At 40.7% G+C, this 22011-nt stretch overlaps 1 protein-coding gene across 2 annotated transcripts in view; it reads right to left on the bottom strand.

Annotated features, from left to right (window-relative positions):
* adamts17 (ADAM metallopeptidase with thrombospondin type 1 motif, 17) overlaps window positions 1-22011 on the bottom strand; it is a 121653-nt gene that overhangs the window by 16456 nt on the left and 83186 nt on the right. For both annotated transcript variants that reach the window (XM_035999652.1, XM_031292690.2), the window contains exons 15-16: window positions 11939-12059; window positions 1142-1222 (exon numbers count right to left, since the gene is read on the bottom strand). In XM_035999652.1, coding sequence (XP_035855545.1) covers window positions 1142-1222; window positions 11939-12059 — 202 coding nt within the window. The remainder of the gene's footprint in view (window positions 1-1141; window positions 1223-11938; window positions 12060-22011) is intronic.

Here is a 22011-nt window from a genome sequence, read left to right as displayed (position 1 = left end):
AATTCTAAAGTGACTTAATGGTTAAATTGAAAGAAGCTCTGGCCAGTCTGGTAAAGGGAGAATTTGGTGCTTTTCAACCTTATCTCTATCTATCTGAGTTAGGGATATAGTGCAGAAAAGGGTCCAGTTCTTGCTGTTACTGTCATCTGTGAATCTGGGGCGCAGCTGCAAAATCTGTTGTTCTTCCTCAATACTAAGCGAATGCTGAAATAATTATTTGAATGTGTATTTTATTTTATATAAATGTGTTGGCTAATGTTAGCGAATCTCGCCTTTCTCAACTTAAGCCTGTTTTATGGTTCTGCGGAGGCGCCACGCAGAGCTTTCGCCGTAGCCTACGTAAGTGGCCTGATGTTTATACTTGTGCGCTGGTGTGCGTCGAGCTGGCGATTAACTTTGGAGCGAGTAGCGACTCTAGAGTCATAGTGAGAGAAACAAAGTGTCTCCCCTGTTCTTTCTGACCACAGTGAGAAATCTTTAGCAGGAAAAGTTAACCCTCTCCTTGATTTCATGTTGTTTATGGAGAAGGAGAACCAGGAAATGAGTCAGGGGAAATGCAACGCTACCAAGCCACGGCCAAGTGACGTGCGCCGCTGTGACGTGCGCCGCTGCGACGTGTAGTTACATTTTTCAAGAGGTGCACGTCAGGCTACGGCGTAGGGTCCAGCGTAGACGCAGGGGGGTCTGCGGGGGTATGCTGTCGATTCGACGCAGAACCATGAAACGGCCTTTAGCCTCTCGCGTTTGAAAACGAAATGCTTTTGTCACATATGTTGAACAATAAAGTTAGCATGAGTGAGCAACACAAGGCATTATGAGATCACAGGGCGCAGCGCTATGGTAGAGAGCAGAGAGGGAGTGACAGGCTGCGGCTGGGAATCAAAAGAAGGATGGGAAATACTTTTTTAACATGAAATAAAGATCGACTCCCACTGAGTCAAAATGCTTATGTTATCATTATTAATTTCATGAAGATAAAATACAAATATACATAAAATCATATAAATGCATAGTAGTAGTACTAAAGTAGTTGTGTGTAGACACTGTAGCAGCTGCCAAATGTTCACAAAGAAACATGGTATTGTGTTTGTGAAGATAGCAGTGATCCTTCTCAAGGACCCTAAAACAAATGCATCATTACCCAGAAAGCTATGTGAGGGTTTGTCCTCCACAACTTTGATCCTCCTGGCTCCTGCAGGGATAACCAAAGCTTCGATGTAGCCTGATAGACAGAAACATAAGGTGAAAACAGATTCAGAGGCAAACAGAGTATAGGGTACACACATCCAAAAAACTTCTACAGGTGCTCGATCAACAAACAAACGTAAGGCAAAAATCAGACAAATCTAAATTTGCTGGGAGCTATCAGTACAGTGTGCAGATATTGTGTCTGTCTTTTGAAAACAGATTCAGAGGCATACAGAGGTGGTGATGTAGACAATGGTGGGCTAGTGATCTGTGTTTGTATCAGAGATGCTCTATCCTCTGTTTTATCACACATTTTCTTTCCTTTTTAGTGTTTTCATATTTTTTTTAACAGATAAGCTGCTTGAGATCACCAGAGGTTACTTGCCAAACATTTCTGACTAGCAAGCTGCAACTGGACACACCCACATGTGGACAAAAAGTAAAAAAGTCAGCTTTTGAATCTATTGCTCCTTGCGACCATATTTAGGACAACATGTGATTTACATATTTCATTTCTGTATGCCTTATAATTTAGCTTACAATGTCAAGTAAAGCTGCAAGCAGCCTCATGCATCTTCCGGCAGCCAAAGTATATTTCCAGGATAAAGCCATACATCCGGCGCGGGATGTTGAAGAGTTATATAGCAGCGGCCTACAACGTGAGAAGAGCAGTAAAGGAGACAAAAAGGGACTACGGGAAGTACAATTTCAGGAGGTCAACCCCAGACGCATGTGGCAAGGTCTAAGAACTATGACAGATTACAAATCAACCACCTCTTCCGTGTCAAGTGCTGATGCGTCTGTAGCAAGTGAGCTCAATACATTTTATGCCCGCTTTGAGGCCATCAGCAGCCAACACGCAGAAACAGCTGAAGCCGAGGTTAAAAGATGGGTGGGTGCACCTCACACACCTATCTCTCTTTCTGAGCATGACGTCAGGAGGGCTTTTAAGCATGTGAACACCAAGAAATGGCAGGTCCTGATGGTATCAACGGGCGGGTCCACAAACCTTGTGCTGACCAACTAGCGATGGTGTTCACAATGATATTCAACCTGTCACTGGCTCAGTCTGTCATACCCACGTGCCACGTCACGAAGTCTACCATCATTCCAAGAAAACAAAACCAGCCTGCCTGAATGACTATCGCCCGGTGGCACTCACTCTGTAGTGATTAAGTGCTTTGAACTACTGGTCAGGGATGACATCTGCTCCTCACTACCAAGCACAGTGGACCCATTACAGTTTGCCTACCATCCCAACCGATCAACGGAAGACGCCATAGCACACATCCTTCACACCACCCTATCTCACCTGGAAAAGAAAGGAAGCTATGTGAGATTGCTGTTCATTGACTGTTGTTCAGCATTTAACACACATCACCCTCCAGGCTAGTCACAAAGCTAACGCACCTGGGATTAAACTCCTCACTGTGCAAGTGGATCCTTGAGGGCGGACAAACTTCTTCCTAGAGTCTCTAAAAGTAGAATGGGAGCCAGAGCCTTCAGCTATCAGGCTCCTCTCCTGTGGAACCAGCTCCTTGTCTGGGTTCGGGAGGCAGACACCGTCTACACATTTAAGAGTAAACTTAAAACTCTCCTCTTTGATAAAGCTTATAGTTATGGAGTGAGGAGTTGCAGCGTTCGCCTACACCGGCGGGGGAGGGTGTTTAGCTCCAGACAAGGCACCCCTTCTCTTCTCTGCTTCTCTTCATAGTCGTCAGACTCATCTACCAACCCTTATGGAGCTGGCTTAGGTTTGCCTTGGACCAGCTCTTAGTCATGCTATTAACGGTCTAGACTGCCAGGGGACTTCCTTTGACACACTGAGCTTCTCTCTCCTCTCTCTTTCCATCTGTGTGCATCCATGTTCCAGAAATGCTTGTTACTAACTTAGTTCCGGGGAGCTTATTCCCCGGAGTCCTTATGTTTTCTCGCCTCGCAGTTTTTCTTGGATTAGGGTGGCACCTAAATCATGGTTGCAGCTGCTGGTCCTGCTTGGCGCCCTGCTACGCCCGGCTATGCCCTGCAGTGCCCTGCTACGCCCTGAACTACTACAACTACTATTTCTAGTCATAGTTGCATTATCTTTATTGTTACTATAATTGCCACTGTTCATCATACCCCCAAATGGCAACGGCAGACGCCCCCCCACCAAGAGCATAGGTCTGTCCGAGGTTTCTGCCTAAAAGGAAGTTTTTACTCGCCACTGTTGCACTAAATGCTTGCTCTTAGGGGAATTGTTGGGTCTTTGTAAATTATAGAGTGTGGTCTAGACTTACTCTGTTAAGTGTCTTGAGATACAGTAACTCTTGTTGTGTGAATGCTGTTTCAGCATTCCCAGTATTGTTATCCGATTCTTCAACTTTCATTCTTGGTCGCCTCTAACTTCTGCAGACTATAAAGAACATTCAAATATCAAAATGTTCAGATATTAAAGCACATGATGGGAATTCTTCAACATTCGTTCTAATATTTATACTTTTTAAAATATTAAGCCTTTTTCAAATTTTTTTTTACAATTAAAGTCAATGGCCCTCATTTACGAAACAAACGTACAACAGAAAACAAGCGTAAAACCGGCGTACGGTCATCTCCATGCAAAGCTCGGCATTTATCAATATGGACGTGAGCGGAGGCTACGATCAAATCTCACGTTAAGTTTAAACTCGTGCACGCAATTTTCGAGTCAGTGTGGACTTGCGGTCCAGCATTTAATCAGTTTAACAGGAGAAGGAGAAGTCATCAGTTTATCACTTATCGGCAATGGCAGATCTGGCTCTTTTAGACCTCTATGCGCCGATGCAACAGTGCACATGTACGCACACGGGCCACGGTGGAGCGCTGCATCGGATTGATTAAGGGCAGATGGCTCTACTTGCATCAGCGGGGGGGACCCTACTATACACGCCAGAAAAAGTCTGCAACATTGTTTTACCGTGTGTGGTTCTGCACAACATTGCACAGGAAAACAGGGTGCCATAAATGTAGTGATGGAGCCAGATGACCCGATGCGCAGAGAGCAGTGTCCAGCACAGCCCCAACTGGGGCTATATGAAGGAGACAGGATATTATTCCTCGATTTAAAAAGGTATAGTGTTATGTTTGGCGATGATATTCAATACAGGAAACTATGGAAGACTATGCGCAACATTTTTATTTATTCTTCAGGTATTCGTTTCTCTTTTAAAATGTTAATAGCCACAAGTGAACGATTTATTTCTGCCATTGACTGACATATTTCGTCTCGTTTTCCAGCCTCTCTGCTGTCAGGAGACAGGGTCAGGGTGGTGGTCCAGCACGGGGGGCGGAGGACGCCTCTCCTTCACAGATCACGGTTGCCTGGCTCTGACTCATGAAAAAAACATTTATTTAAATATAGGTACACCTACATGGAGGCCTGAGATTGCAATATAAGCCTGTATATTACTATTAGGACTATAGCATACATATTTCAAGGATGTATAAATTAAATAAACTTCAGCTGGAGTCCGATTTACTACGGCAACACTGTTGACCACATCAGTGATCTCTTTCCATTCCGCATTCTTTCTACAGCCTTTAATACCAGTTCAGGCTGCCAAATAGTACACACGTTGGTGCAAATGAACCTGAGATGTCAGGGTTTCAATCTCCACCTCTGAAAAGTTCTGCTTCTTAGCCGTCTCACCATGTCGTAAATTGTAGGGGCGAGGCCTCAAAACCGACAATATATTGCGTGATATTTAAATTACAATTGTTTCCAGCCACTGCATTTATCAATGTCCGACCATTCTTACACTCTGGTTGGTGTGATACGAACGTTTCATGAATCACGTGAAGCCTGTCGTAAGATGATTTCTGCGTTCATATCTGCGCTGGATTCTACGTTAGATTGATAAATGAGGGCCAATGAGAGTACCGGGGACGCGCTCCCTAAGAAAGATGCTTTGGATAAAAGTGTCAGCTAAATGAAATTTAATGTGAAAAAAATCAAAGGGGCTTCAATGCCAAAGCAATCAAAAATGAAAAAATAGCTACTAGCATTAAGTGTAAACAAAGCTGTGTAATCAAATGTATAAATGAAATTATGTTAGGTATAACTAATATATAGATATAGGCTTATACATTGTACAGATCTCTCTCTCTCTCTCCTCGGGGAAGGGGGGATATTGAAAATATTTGTAGCTACAAAATAGGGGCCCTGCAGAAAATGTTTGGGAACTACTAGCCTAAAGTTTGATATACAGCTGATTCATCCAATCATCTGCCAGGTTTTTTGTGTGTGGCTGTGGTAAAGCAGCACATTGTGGAAGTGTGTGGCTACATACAGTTTTCCTCAACATGTTACCTGCACTTTTGGTCGTTCCCTGAATATTTAAAATTTGCAGTGAGTCACAATCCAACCCACAGTGCTGTAGTGGGTTTACCTATAAAAAGCTGTGTAAGCTGAGCGCCTTCCTATTGACATTATACTACAACACACGGCATAAGTGTGGTGCAACTGCGGCAAAGGGTGGGACACTTTCAAATGTTGTCACTGTATGTGCTTAGTATTCGTAACATTTCTCTTTATGTTTGAAGTTTCACTTTTGTGCGTGCAATATTTTGTCTCGTCAACCCGAAAAACACATAAACCTTCTAGTAATCAAACACAACGTGCGCTGTTCCCCCACCCACCGCTACTGAAATGTGATGTCTTTCATTTCACCGCTCAAAAGTAAATTGCTATCAGACACTAGCCACTCCGTTAGTTAGATTGTTTCGTTTATAAGCAAACATAACAATATGACGTTATATTGCTCATTACCTGTGTTGGGCAAGCTATTGGAAAGTTCTTGGAAAGAGAGCTAAGCAACCAGTTACCGGTATTCTTCATTAAATGAACTTTCACTAGAATGAAGCTAACATTCGCACCCAATTAAATGTAGCAAGCTAAGCTATAGCAACATAGTTTACTACATCAAAGCTATTTTTTCATACATCCATGTACACGACATACGTCTTTGTTTGGCGTCACTAATCCTCAGCAGTTTTATTTCAGACTGCAGCTTCACAATTGCTTGAGGAAATGTAGCTTGTGTGGATGCTACTGCACCATAGATATGTGTCTATGGATACCCAACTACTAATAAAAAAAGCTAAGCTACTGAAAAGCTATTTGATTCAGAAAACAGCAACGCTATTTAAAAGTAGTTAAAGCTATAGTGCATAGTTTCTGTCGCCCCCAAGAGGAATTCTAAGTAATTACAACAAAACTGTCAGTGTGTCCACATGTTACAAGCCTTACGCGATCCCGCAAGCGCCCCCACCCCTCCTCCACGCAGTTGCTAGTAGTCAAGGAGGACACGGAGGATTAAAAAAACATGATGGACTCTTCAGAAGAGGTAATTATCTTCACTCGGGAAAGTCGCCAGACGACACAATCTTCTGAACATAGCCATACTGAGAAATACAGAGAGAGTTGTGTGGAGCTGATAGTCTTAATTAGCTTTGTAGCAACTCATTTGGCAATGTCTTGAATGTGACGGACATTCATTAATGTCAAAAAGCAACACACTAAAGCTGTAAACTAGTAACGCTACAGCCCAACACTGCATGCAATACAAGTAAGATTAAGTGTCGTGACGGAGTCTGCACAGGTTGCTGATGTAGGCTACTTTTTGCCAGAAGGTGACATAGTGACAAATGCCGGTCCAACCGGTTAGCATAAAATCAAATCGGTTTAGCCTTGACAAACCAGAAATCGACCCAACTCTCCTAAGCATTATCAATGTGAGTCTACTTTCGGTTTAACCCTTGTGTTGTCCTGCGGGTCACCGGGACCCGTCCAGTTTGACGTTTTGTATTGGCCTGGCGGGGGGGACCCCGAAGCTCAACGCCAGGCCAATACAAAACGTCAAATAAACGTATAGTTAACCCTTGTGTTAACACAAGGGTTAAAGTCTTTTCATATAATCCTTTCATGGTGAGGAAAAATAATGTCTCCGTGCAGATACAGTATGTTTGTTTTACAAGAGGTTGAGTTCATGAGACAAAGGTTTGTGAGCCCAGGCTGAAACTGATCTTGTCGGAGGGTTTGAGCAACATATATCCACAATGAACAAACACTCCACTCCCTCCTGAACCCTCAACCCTTCACCTCCCTGCCTGTCCACCTATGGTTAGACAAGGACGGGCTCACCTGGCTTTACAAGCACAACATTTGATGTGTTAAGGAGCAAATGCTAAATGTTAAAGCATGACATTTTATACAGTCCTGTAAATGTAAAACTTCTAACATTTCTTACATTTCATTGCAGACGACTGTTTCCTCCCCCTACACTGTTACTCTGCCACTTGGCAGGAGCAGCAGGGAGAAGGAAATAGCTCTGATGAAAGGAATGCATCCCTGGCATACCTCACGGCGGGGTTATGGGGTAACAGGGTCAAACAGCTGCTTATGTAACTGTGACTAGCATTTTTGTTAACATTTTTAACTACACAGCCAGGGGAGCCCATAGATAACTGCTTCTCTCATCTACCTACACTAACACACTCCAGGCCGTGCAGAAAACACACATACACAGTGCATGAGTGGTACAGGATAAACAGTTGGGGATAGCTCTGGGTTTAGCCATCACACACACGTGCATGCTTGTGTCCAGTCCTGCCATTGTCTCTAAGTCAATTTACACAACAGTAGTGTACTATAGGGCTGCAACTATCAATCATTCTCATCGTCGATTAATCTGCAGATTATTTTCTCGATTAATCGATAAGTTGCCTGGTCTATAAAAGATTCAGAAAATTGTGAAAAATGTGGATCAGTGTTTCCCAAAACCCAACACAACGTCCTCAAATGTCTTGTTTTGTCCACAGCTCAAATATATTCAGTTTACTGTCACAGAGGAGAGAAGAAACTAGAAAACATTCCCCTTTAACAAGCTGGAATCAGATAAGTTTGACCTTTTTTCATGACTCAAACCGATTAATCAGTTATCAAAATAGTTGGTGATTAATTTAATAGTTAACAACTAATAAATTAATCTTTGCAGCTCTAGTGTACTGTAATGCAGTGAACAATATTTCACACATAAAACTAGCAATTGTACTATGAATCTGCTTCTTCTATCACCAAAGGGTTTGGTGCTTGTTTTAAAGGGAGGGGTTAGATACAGTATATGGCAAACCTCACTCCCAAAGTCAACTCCAGAAAGAATTTGTTGAGTCTGGCCTAAGTTGAATTCCAAGAATACAGTTTATTTGATGTGTATTGGATGAAGTGTTCTATCACTTCCTGTTAGTACAAACTGTGTACCAGCTGCCAAAACATTATTGTATGAGTAATTGCATATAGTACACAATGTATACCATTGAAATGTGGTATGGGATTGAGTGGCAGACAGTAAGTGATGTGTAATAAATGTTTGATTGGAATAATCAGCAGAGGAACCTCGTAGTAAGCAAGATGCAAGATGAAACCTGAAAAGACAATAGGTGTTTCCCAATACCAAGAATGCAAAGAACGGACTTGTGTTCTTGGGGAGAACGTTCTTGCTAGTTGTACCTTGAAGAATGAACTTGCAAGTTCACAAGCACAGAAGACACTGTTAAGAGTTTGAGACGATGCCTTCTTCCTGTTATTGCTCAACCCTCCCAGCACAGAGGCTACCTGCAGGGCTCCAAAATAACAGCTAGAAATAAAAACCACAACACTATAACCACTTTGTATTAAAACAAGCTCCGGACAAGAAAACCTCACAATGTTACAACTATTGCAATAATATTGAAAAATAAAACTTATTGAGCTTTAATTTTATTGTTTATGGTTTAGCTCAAACACCCCTTATTCAAAAGAGTGGAACGTGATCTCTACTATTATTAGTGTATAAGTTTAAATCAGTTTAAATTAAAAAATAAGTAGGCATATGCACTGGTGTGTCCTATGTGTTCATGATCATGATCGTGATCGTGATCATTTCTATATTATTGTAGTGCACTGTATATGCCCAGGGACAACAGATGGAAATTAGCAATTCAAATGATAAAGGTTGGTGTCTCCCGTTTAGTCTACATAACATGTCAGCATGTTACCACTACAACTGTTAATTTATCATACAGGCTGAAACTCAACTTCTAATAAATCAGAAAACAAATACACCAAAAAAATACTAAATCTAATGTATAGCCTATGGCATAATTTAAACAAGTCTCCTGAAAAGAAACAGGTATATCTCTCTCCCCCGCCTCTGCCTGCTGCGCTGTGTGTATGTCTGTGTGTGTGTGTGTGTGTGTGTGTGTGTGTGTGAAGCTGCGGTGTGTGTGTGTGTGTGTGTGTGTGTGTGTGTGTGTGTGTGTGTGTGTGTGTGTGTGTGTGTGCTTGTGGAGTTTAACTCTGAAAAGGCAGTTAACCACAGGTTCCCGTTAATCTTATGATGGACATGTGTTGTGATATTTAAACAAACGATCCGTCAACGGCAAAATAAAAGCCTCTTATTTACGGGACCGGTCTAAAAGACCTCCGGCTTCCAGCGGGGTCTCTGAGCGTGACTATCCGAGCGACGAGCTAGCGGCCCCGGCAGGCGCAAGCTGGCGGCCGCCTCACTTCACGGAGCTCCGAAAACTCCGAAAACTTTGGAGCAAATTGTCAATTCGGCAAAGATTTTCGCAAGACTTCAAAAATTCGAAATCTAAACCGTTCATTTCTCGCCTAAAATGTTCTCAGAAGTTAATTTAGTGATGAATAAGATGGCGAAAATTGTTAAAATTGTCCCGTTTTTGGGCTGTCTATGTACCGGAAACCCGACCATCATTGAATGCCGAAATGAATGTTGGGATACGGGTGCTGCGAAGTTCATACAAGTTACCAACCAATGCATCCTCGGTAAAATGGGTGTGTCAAGAACATTTCCGGGAATCTTAACTGTTCTTGGTGAAATGTGAACTTGTGTATTGGGACAGTACTTTGGCAACACGAGATGACGTTTCACAGGGACACAAGAACACAAGTCAATAGAAGAACACAGATTGAGAAACGCCCAATGAGTGTCACCTTCAGACATTAAAAATTTGAAATAACAACCATCTACACTGCTATGGCTAGGTTAGTCCATGCTGTGACAACTTTTCCAGCAAAACTACTTATTTCCCAATATTTCCAAGGACTTTTACATAATTGATAACATAAGAAGATAAATCCAGTTTCAGGGTGAATAAGAACTCTCATTAGAAACAGAAACACTTCCTGTCTGAATTACAGTCCTCTAAACTCCTCGTGTTGGTATAAAAATCAATAACCAACCGTGATACCCATTAGGGGTGTTGAAATAAATTATTGCATCGATGCATTGCTAGACGATTCTGCATTGATGCAGTGACAGACAATAATCGATTATTGCATACTGATGTTACTTGTTGATTTTCTATGGTCGCTGCTTTGTTATTGCCTTCTGTCTGTTGTCTTCTGTGTTCAGACTCCGCTACATTTAGGAAGTGTCTTTTTTAAAAGCAGATGCAATAAAAAGGGGAAATCACATATATCTGACAGCTTGAATTTGTTGATGAAAACCATGTGTAGCAATATATAATAAATTTGAGGAGGTGACGCATCGTGATGTCGAATCGTATCAAATGGTTGACAGGATAATTGCAAAAGAATTGAATTGAGACCAGTGAAGATTCACACCCCTAATACCCATGTGGATAAATAAGTTAAAGTGGAATTAAATTCATTGTGGTGAAACCTTTAAATAGACCACACCGACAGATCCCTGACCACACTTAGAGCCAATGCAACAGTAATGACCATTTCTGTAGTATAAACTTCTTTCATGCCAGAGCTCTCAGGCTGGTGAAGATGAAGGATAACACATTCCTTACTGCGATACTTCAGACAGAAACATCCATGTGACATCTACATTAGGGTTTGACCAGTACTAAAGGCCACTATGATGTTTGCTAGGCAGAAACTGACACACACCATTTTATGCCCATGCGTCTTTAAATTTGACCGTTCCATTTCATTCCCAAAGAATTCTACAAAACATGAAATATTAACAGTGTCAGGATGGAAACTAATGGCGACCTCACACCAAGCGACATTTCAAGCGATTCCACTGTTGCAGACTAATTTCCAATATCGGAATGAAATCCTGAGAGTCTAGCTAGAGTTGGGGGGTGCTCCCGTCGTCTCCATCATTTGGTGTAAGGTGGTCAAAAAACTCAAACCCAGTCAGTCTTTTTCCTGTCTTGACGTTCCGACAAAATCGAACATGTTTGATGTTATTGTCCGTTTTAAGTCTTGGTAGTGAAGTGAAATCATGTGAACATTGTCAACAACCAATGGGTGCACTCCCTCCAGCACCAAAGAGGAAGCAGCAAACCAGCTAGATGGTAAACATGGTGGGGAGGCGAGTGAACAAGTCTCGCATCTGTTGGACTGTGGAAAAGGAAGAGAAACTAGTGCAGTAAACAAGAGAGTGTTTTGACGTGTCCTCCCATCTGTAGCACAGGGGCAGCTGTGGCCAGAAGCTGCTGCTGTTGCTGCTCCATTGTTCCATTGACATTTCTACCAGGAGCAGCATGGGAATTTTCTTTTCAAAACTAATCTAGTTGTTTTGGCTTCTTATTGACAACAAATGTAAAACTGATCACTGCTTTAATAAATAATAAATCAAACAAACTGCAACATATCAGCAGTGAATGGCAATGGCGTTTCATGGAAAGTCAATATAAGCTGCATACTCGGCACAGACACAGAGCATACAAGTTGAATACTTAAACACAGACTCACCCATTCCTTTGGTGTGGTTGAAGTCTCCTCTCACTATCTTACAGGAGCGCCCATCTCCATTACAAACACCACAGCGGTCCTCTTTGGCTGAAGAGCCGATGATGCCGTCACAGCCAATTTTCTGTGAAATCAAACGCTTATGAGTTGGCTTTGTAGTGCACTAAGGGTGTCACGATTTCGATTTTTAATCGTCGATGCTACCACGCCCCCATGTTATGTCTGGTCGGCTTGCCAAGCAGAACAGAAAAAAAACACACACGTGTAGCCTGCTCGAGCAAAGGGGTAAGCTTCGCTTCAGAGCTCGAATCTCCTATGGCGCCATTTTGATGCTACAAAGCGATCACCTGACGTTAGCATTCCATTGACTGCCATTCATTTTGACGTCACTTTGACAGCGAATAACTTTACATCTGAAGTGTTTATTTCTAAAGAAACACGACAATGTATAAAAGGCTCCATTACCTTGTACCTCACGTTGTGGCTCTGTAGCAGACATTTTTGTAAAAATAGGCTAACGATTGTGTCATAACCACGCGACTTACTGTCGCATAGTATAGGAATTACCGTACAGTACAGGAGAAGCTCGCAGGCAGTTTCGACTCACATTAGCTGTTTAAGTTTAATTACTAATGTTAACTAGCATTTTAGTTAGCAATAATTAGCCTGTGCCTATGTTATCTCCTTACATATACCTACACTCTCCGTCTCTGCAAGATTGGGAATGATTGAGATTTCTCTTGGCACAGCTACCAGAAGACTTACAACTTTCAGACACGTTGCTCACGTCACATTTACGTCGTCTCTCTCAGTTGGAGGTTGCGCAGTAACGCTCGGCGCTCACCGGAAAAGTGCTTCTAAAGGCCTTCACTGGTCTCCGTCCAGAGCAACGGGATCTGTTGGTCCATTCTTATATACAGTCTATGTGCTCGAGGTAGTCCATTTCCTGATTGATTCTACCACCACTCCAGTGGAGGCGCTAATGAGCTAGATTACTACACACACAGTAGCAGAAGAAGACCAGCAACACACAATGGAGCATACTCAGCTTGAGTGAAGCGCTGCCGGCACGAATGAGGTAAAAAAACAGGAGGGAGTCGGTTCATTCTCTTGGTTCAGTGACACTACTCGGGTTAATTAACCGGCTCTTCGGTCAGTTCGTCAACACTAGTGTTGAAGTGCTGTGAGTCAGTCAACCTCCTCTAATTTAGCTACAGCCAGTCAAAAGATAGCATGGCAGCACGACTAACATGGCAGTTAATCTGTGTGGTATATGCTTAACTGTTCGGAAATAGTTTAAGACACTTAATTGTTCAGAGAAGACTATGGACATGGCTGTTTTATTGGTTTTTGTTTGTTTTGTTGTGAACTTGAATGTCATCTTCTGTGAAGAAGACTGCAGTAACAAAAGAGAAACTAGATGGCAGGTTATAGATATAAGTTATGTCATATTATGTCATATGTTACATTATGGCATTAATAAATGTAAATTTGACAATGCAGTGTGGTATATTGCGAACAAAGGTCAGATATTGTATTGCATAAAAGTCTAGTCTAAAAATGGCATAGCAACCTGTGCTTTAAAAAAAATAAATGTAAAAATCGAGAATCGAACCGAACCGTGACCTTAGAATCGAAAATGTAATCGAATCGGGGATTTGGAGAATCGTGACACCCCTATAGTGCACACTGACTTGTGTGAGTTTGTCTTTTCTGTATAATATATAATTTCTTTAGAAAAGAAAAACAAAAATTTGCACTGTATGCAGGGTTAAATCTTGGCTTGTGCAGGCATGCGATTGCCAAAGGTCCAAAAAGCAGAAAAATATACAAAACGTCCACATCCACTCACGCCACGCACAAAATACCACCACACCCTGATCATATACCACCATCATATATAATATTGCTTTTGTGTGTTTAACTGGTGGAACTTGCAAAAAGCAATCATTCTACCTCTCGAGCATCACACATAGGGCTCAATATTAAGCTGTGTTATGTTTGTGGAGGGTTACTTTGGGGTCCTCCCCAAAGAACTTTTTAAGGTTTTTTACTAAAAACAATGCAATTTTACATAATATTGAATCGTTATTATCACTACAGATAATGTCCAGAAAACGTAACTTGCTATAGTCAAATAATTATGTTAGTATTTACACATATCCTTCATCTGGACATTTAATTCATCTGGCAATGTTTGCCCTGTAAGTCATATTCTGTAAATCAAAAGAGCGAAAAACTTTCAGAAAACTTTTAAATAATGTTTCAATAATTATTATTGGCAGCAAGGTGGCTCAGTGGTTAGCACTGCTGCCTCACAGCGAGTAGGCACTGCTGAGTACTGGTTTAGGGCCTGTCTCTGTGGAGTTCGCATGTTCTCCCTGTGTTTGCGTGGGTTTCCTCTTGGTGTTCCTTCTGCCATAAAGACATGCATAAAGTCTGCTGATTTGGGCGTCTGAGCTATTTAGTCATCACAACTGACAGAACACTCTCTCAAGCATGTTTTCAGAGCTATAACACTTCCTAAAGGGATATTTTTGTGGGACACCATACATCAGGATTGAAGATGACCAGGCTCTTTGTAGAACAACAGAAAGGTGTGAACACACAGAAAATAATGTATTATTATTATTATTACAGGTAGGGGGCAGTAACTGCTGACAGTAGCTTGCATTGTGCACAGTTTGCTGAATCAGACGGCCATATGGGGCCCCTCCTCCAGCCTAGTCAGACTTCCAGGGTCGTCCTCCTGCCAGACAGTCTATTTTCATAGCTACTGAATATATTCATCTCCCCTTTTCCTGTCTGCTTCCTCACTTTCTTTCTTTTTCTCCCTCTCTCCTTGCCAGTGTTTTCATAGCATGCTTGAGTCTCACATGCCAGATTTAGAAAAACAGCCATGCCTCCTCCTCCCTCTTTAACCTCAGTACCTGCCAACTTCTCTTTGTCTGCAGCTCACAGCTTCCCTTCTCCAACTCCTCAACTGCTACTCCCTCTCAGTGAATAAGTGTTGAGCTTGGAATGTTTTCGCAAAGCCCAACATATCGGGTCAGTTTAAATGCTGAGCTTTGCACACACACACACACACACACACACACACACACACACACACACACACACACACACACACCAGTGATATCCCCTCCATCTCAGCCGTGAGAAATGTAGGGTTAGAACCGAGCAGTGTGATATGGTTTGATGTCTGAGTGGTTATACTGTAGCAGCCTGGTGTCGCTTTCAGCCGATTCAATGAAGGTAAACACAGTGAACGGCCGTGCATTATGCCACTGCACTCGGCTGGCTCCTTCCTGAGTCACGCTGCTTCATTCACTCAGGAAACTAAACCTAAAATAGGCAGTGAATATTTTTAGTAAACTGAAACTAAAAAAAAACTAAATTCATCAAGAAAAACTAATAATCTTTCTTTTCTTTTTTATAAAACGCAAATAATTTCAGTTTTAGTATTTTACAGAAACTGAATCGAGTTGACATTAACATTCCAACAGATGGCACTGTGCTGCAGTTACTTCACATCGGACACTAAATCAGCACCAAGGTTAAACATTAAACGTCATGGCTGTTCTCCAAACATATACATACTTCTGAGATATTCTACCTGGCCCTGACAAAAACAAACTACTGTAAAACTAAATATTTCTAATAAGAAAACTGAAACTAAACTAAAACTAGCATACACACTCTGAAAACTAACTGAAACTAAACTAAAATGAAACTGAAAAGTCAAAACTAATAAATAATTCAAAACTATAATAACCTTGCATGCATTCACTGGGCGCAGCAACATTTAGTCATCTGCTTCTGTCATGTTTCCAAAGCTACTGTGGACGTCTGTATGTTCAGTGATGCATGGGGTTCAAGGGACATTAGAGATGTAATTACTCTGCATTATTTTTTTTACGCGTAGATGGTTGACAGTAGATAGAGTTAAAAAAAAACTTCAGTACTGTACCGATTCCAAATGATGTTGCACAGTTAAAGGGTAACTGCCATTCTTTTCAACCTGGACCCTGTTTTTCTTAGTTTTTGTGTCTAAGTGACTGATGGGAACAACAATCTTTGCCATTGGTCCAGTATTAAGCGAGATCGCTGGCGAAACAAGCTAGAATGTAAGTTAATAGGGCAATTGTAAAGCTTGTATTTACCTTCACAAAAGTGCTTGTTTTGCCAATGACAGACTAAGACTAAAATTCTAAGTGTCTGACATCTTTCCATAATGTTGTCACACACTTAGAATAATAATCTGAGACAGTCAGTGGCAAAACATCAAGTCAAAATTAGATGAGGGTGGTATAGTAGGTGCAGTGTTTCTGGACATTAAGAAGGCTTTTGACACTGTGAATCACCAGACACTATTATCAAAATTATCTTATTTTAATTTCTCAGCTGAGGCCATGAAATGGATGGAGTCCTACTTAACTAACAGGAAACAGAGCGTACATATTGGTAATTCTTATTCTTCATACCTCGACTGTAATATTGGTGTACCCCAGGGTCAGTATTGGGCCCTATCTTGTTTAGCCTGTACATTAACGACTTACCTTCAGTTTGTCCATCTGTTAATATACAAATGTATGCAGACGATACAGTTCTTTATTTGCATACCAAAAACAAACAGCAGGCTGCAACTAAACAAATTGAAGCACTGGTCCATGTTTCTGACTGACTAAAAAGGTCATACCTACATCTTAACATTAACAAAACAGTATGTATGTTCTTCTCTAAGAAATCCACAAGTGCACAGCAGGCTGATGTTTTTATTGAAGGAGAAAAACGCATGGTTGTGTCTGATTTTAAATACCTTGGTATCATTTTATAATTTTTAAAAAGCATGTTAAAAAGGTGGCTAATACCATCAGATATAATCTGGCTAACTTTAGACACATAAGGCCATATCTAACCACAGAGGCAGCCAAACTTTTTATTAGTAATGGGCGACAGAAACAAGATGCAATATAAATTATAAAAAATTGGCCTACGATAGAGATTTTAATTATATTGCACTATCGCGATAATGCATGTTGACGCAATCTACCTGCAAAATTTAGAGCCGCGAGCTGCAACCGGCTGCAACGCATCATCGCCATCTTGAGTAAACATGGCTGAAAGCAAAACGGAGGAACTGGTGAAAAAGGCCGGTGCAACATCCATTATTTGGACTTGATTCGGATTTAAGCCGCTACAACAGACCTGTGGTCGAGCCATACCATGGAGCCTTTCATCAGCCTGACAATTCACTATATAACAGACGATTGGAATCTTAGCAGCCGGTGTTTGCAGACGTTGTACTTCCCCACTGAACACACGGCCGTGTGTGTGTGTGTGTGTGTGTGTGTACAAGTGTGCTCTGTCGCTGTTTTGCAGTTTTTACTGTCTATGGCATTGCACTACTGTAAAGAAACTTTTATACTTGAAACGTTTTCTTTAGTTGACGTATATATGCCTTGTACTGGAGGTATCTTCTTTATTCAAAAAAATTATTGTGCTTTCATTTTGCACTTTATTATGTTTTCATTTGAAGTATCTGTGCACTATACTTGGAAGAATTTTCTTTATTTAAAATAGCCATGCCTAATGCTGGAAGTATTTCCCTAATTCACAGTATCCGTTCCTTTATTAACAAGACACCAGTTTTCATTTCATTAAGAGAACTAAATGTTTAAAACCAAATGCGTTACATTAGGCTGCAGGTAAGAAACTTTATGTTTTAAATATGTTTTTATTTAAAGTATCTGTGCATCTTTGCCTAATACTGAAAGTATTTTCAGTACAATTTCTGTTCCTTAACTAAAAAGACACCAGTTTTTTCTGTTCTCTGCATCTTGGATGGGATTTAAGAATCAAGGATGTAAACTAACTAAGTGTAGTGCCTTTTGGAATGGTTTGCACTAAAGGAAAGAAACCTAATACTTTGAGATTTTTCTTTGTTAAAGTCTCTGCAACTAGTGTACTTGAATTTTATTTATCTGTAACATTGTTATATAATTACAGTTTTGCACAATAAATGTTCTCAAAACTACATACTACGTTTCTTTCTCTTTTAAAAAAAATACATTTAGCAGTTTCATCAGGTAAATTTACCTGATGAAGGTCTGAGACCGAAACGTTGTATTTTTCTAAATAAATTATTGCTTGCGTAATGGTCAGTGTGTGGGACTCTTCTCTAAGCTTTTGATCTGCTACTCTTGATCATATCCTACGCACCTGCCCGACAAAAAGAGGTGTGCAAAAAAGCTTTCTTACGTCCCTTTTAAATAAACAAATAAATAAAATAAATAAACAAGCACTATTGTGAAGGTAAATACAAGCTGGATAATTGCCCTATTAACTTGCATTGTAGCTTGTTTCACCACTGCCGACTCAGCAATCTTGCTTAATACTGGACCAATGTCAAAGATTGTTGTTCCCATCAGTCACTTAGACACAAAAACATAGGACAATAGGGCCCAGGTTGAAAAAAACGGAGGAATTTAAGGATACATGAGTCATTGCTGAGATTAAGAAGTAAGTATTTTGTAAGCACATGTGCGTCATGATAATTGCATCCATATTGGACATTCTGGACTGGTCTCTCTCTCCTCTCCTGTCTCTCTCTCTCTCTCTCTCTCTCTCTCTCTGCCTTAGCCAGAAGGAGGAGGAATTCCTCCCAAACATACCAGCATACAACACTTGCAAATAAACAAGAACGAAAGCAGAGCACTTTCTCCAAGAGACTCCAACAGCTTCGGTGTCGCACTGACAGCTACAAGAAATCATTCCTACCACAGGCAATACAACTTTTTAACACTTCACTGAGTGTTAAATAAGACTCATATACATCACAATACTGCACTAAGTGCAACTTGCACAAACATTGGTTTACTTACTTTATAAATATTTAAGTAGTCGTACATTTTTATTCGCCACTTGTATACGTTTGTACATTCTTTCCTTTGTATTTTTGTATCTACTTTTTGAATATTTGTTCTTGTCTTCTATCCTATTTATTATTTCTTGTATATTCTGTATGTGTGCTGTGTGGGATCAATAAAGTCTATCTAATCTATCCTACTCTAAACAACTGCTAATGATAATGGTACCCTACATGTCTTTATTTGTGTATTTATTTATTTCATGACTGATTCATTTTTCCCCAGTGATGACTTGAGCTCTAAAGCAAGAGTTAAAGACTTATGATACCACCTTGTACTCCACCACAAAGCTTGAACCCCACACAGTAATAATCCAAGAGTGGGAGAATTATCACGGTCACAACAAGTCCTCCGAACTTAATGACAAAATATTGAGGATGTCAATCGATGAAAATATATTTAATCGCGATTAATTGCAAAAATAATCACATTTTTTTATCTCATCCAAATGTACTTTAAAATGGTATATTAGGGGATATTTTTCAAGATTTGATTTGGGTTGGTTAGGGTTCAAAATACAGTTGAAACTAGATATTTACATACACTTCAGAAAAAAAACACAAAAACTTTTATTTCTTTACTGTCATACATTAAATCAGAGTAAACTTTCTCTGTTTTAGATCAATACATATTAACATATTTTTTGCATTTGTTAAATGTCAGAATCGAGTGAGGGAGAATTTTTATGTATTTTTTTTATCACTTTCATCAAAGTCAGAAGTATACATACACTAAGTTTATTGTGTCTTTAAACAAAAAGAAAACTCCAGATGATTCCATTCTGAGCTTAACAAGCTTCTGATAGGTTAATTGATTCCATTTGAGTTAATTGGTGGCACACCTGTGGATGCATATAAAGGCACACCTCAAACACAGAGCCACTTTCTTTGACATCATGGGAAAATCAAGAGAAATCAACCAAGACATCAGGAAAAGAATTGTGGACCTCCACAAGTGTGGCTCATCATCGTAGGTGCAATTTCCAGATGCCTGAAGGTCCCACGTTCATCCGTTCAGACAATAATACGCAAGTATAAAAAACATGGGAATGTACAACCATCATACCGCTCAGGAAGGAGACAGATTCTGAGTCCCAGAGAGGAACGTTTTTTGGTGCGAAATGTGTGAATCAATCACAGGACAACAGGAAAAGACCTTGTGAAGATGCTAGCTGAAACTGGTAAGACAGTGTCATTATCCACAGTAAAACGAGTCCTGTACCACCATGAGCTAAAAGGTTACTCTGGGAGAAGAAAGCCATTACTTCATAACCACCATAAAAAAGCCAGACTACAGTTTGCAACTGCACATGGGGACAAAAATCTTAATTTCCGGAGACATGTCCTGTGGTCTGACGAAACAAAAATTGAACTGTTCGGCCATAATGACAAAACGGTATATTTGGAGGAAAAAGGGCGAAGCTTTGAAGCCTCAGAACACCATCCCAACTGTGAAGTATGGGGGTGGTAGTATAATGTTGTGGAGCTGCTTTGCTGCAGAAGGGACTGCTGCACTTCACAAAATAGATGGCATCATGAGAAAAGAAAATTTTGTGGATATATTGAAGCAACATCTGAAGACATCAGCCAGGAAGTTAAAGCTTGGGCGCAAATGGGTCTTCCAAATGGACAACGACCCCAAGCATACCTCCAAATTAGTTACAAAGTGGCTTAAGGACAACAAAGTCAAGGTATTGGAGTGGCCATCACAAAGCCCTGATCTCAATCCCATAGAAAATTTGTGGGCGGCACTGAAAAGGCGAGTGTGAGCAAGAAGGTCTACAAACCTGACCCAGTTACACCAGTTCTGTCAAGAGGAGTGGGCCAAAATTCCGGCAACTATTGTAGAAAGCTTGTGGAAGGATACCCAAAACATTTGGCCCAATTTAATGTATGACAGTAAAGAAATAAAAGTTTTTGTGTTTTTTTTTAAGTGTATGTAAATATCTGGTTTCAACTGTAGAGCTAGAGTTCATTGTCAATTAAACAGAAACATGTAGTTTTTATGCATGAGGGCAAAGTGTTTCTTGATCAGTGCAGAAGGGAAGGGACATGGCAGAGATATATATGCCGTGCTGCTTAGAGAGAGGCTGCTTCTCGTCCAACACTCATCTCTTATTGAGAAACAGATGAGAGTGGCACCTTGTACTCCACCACAAAGCTTGAACTCCACACAGTAATGATCCAAGAGTGGGAGAATTATCACGATCACAACAAGTCCTCCGAACTTAATGACAAAATATCGGGGCTGTCAATCGAAAATATATTTAATCGCGATTAATTGCGAAAAATAATCACATTTTTTTAGCTCATCCAAATGTACTTTAAAAGGGTATATTAGGGGATATTTTTCAAGATTTGATTTTCAAGATTTGATTTGGGTTGGTTAGGGTTCAAAATAGAGCTAGAGTTCATTGTCAATTAAACAGAAACATGTAGTTTTTATGCATGAGGGCAAAGTGTTTCTTGATCAGTGCAGAAGGGAAGGGACATGGCAGAGATATATATGCCCTGCTGCTGAGAGAGAGGCTGCTTCTCATCCAACAATCATCTCTTATTGAGAAACAGATAAGAGTGGCATGCTGAAAAAGCTTACAAGAAACAAAGAGGTGCCTTTTCATAGTTTGCACGTGACGTCACAGCACTATGAGAATGCCCACCTGGAGGGCAAAAAGAAGCTGCCCTCAACTGTCTGTGAACGAGTCAGCACAGCTTTTACCACACTGTAGCCAAAATATCAGATAGTTGTTCAATTGGATGCACAAACCGAAGAGAGACAAGTCTGGGTTGTGTTTCTACAAAATCACATCTCAGAATGAAAACCCAGAGAGGAGAATATTGTGGATTTGTGCAATTTATATGTGCCGCACTAGTGGACTAACGTTAACGTTATGCTGACCACTGACACTGAACTGACCACCAATGCACCAACGACTGAGGTCAAGCTAACCGTATCTCCCATCTCCATGGGTAAACCAGCTCATTTTATTTAAATACTTTTACTCTGCTCCCTGACACTTCCTTCTACTCTGCCAGTCCTGGATTCTACACAATATACTCTATATTGCTAACATTATGTAGTTAACGTTAAACATCGCTAAAGTAGCCGACAGCTCTGACAGGGACGTAACGTTAGCTGTTTATAAAG

The sequence above is a fragment of the Sander lucioperca genome, chromosome 3 (assembly GCF_008315115.2).
Source record: "Sander lucioperca isolate FBNREF2018 chromosome 3, SLUC_FBN_1.2, whole genome shotgun sequence".
Taxonomy (NCBI): domain Eukaryota; kingdom Metazoa; phylum Chordata; class Actinopteri; order Perciformes; family Percidae; genus Sander; species Sander lucioperca.
The sequence above is the reverse complement of the archived record's forward strand: the minus strand, read 5'-3'. Positions and strand labels throughout refer to the sequence as shown.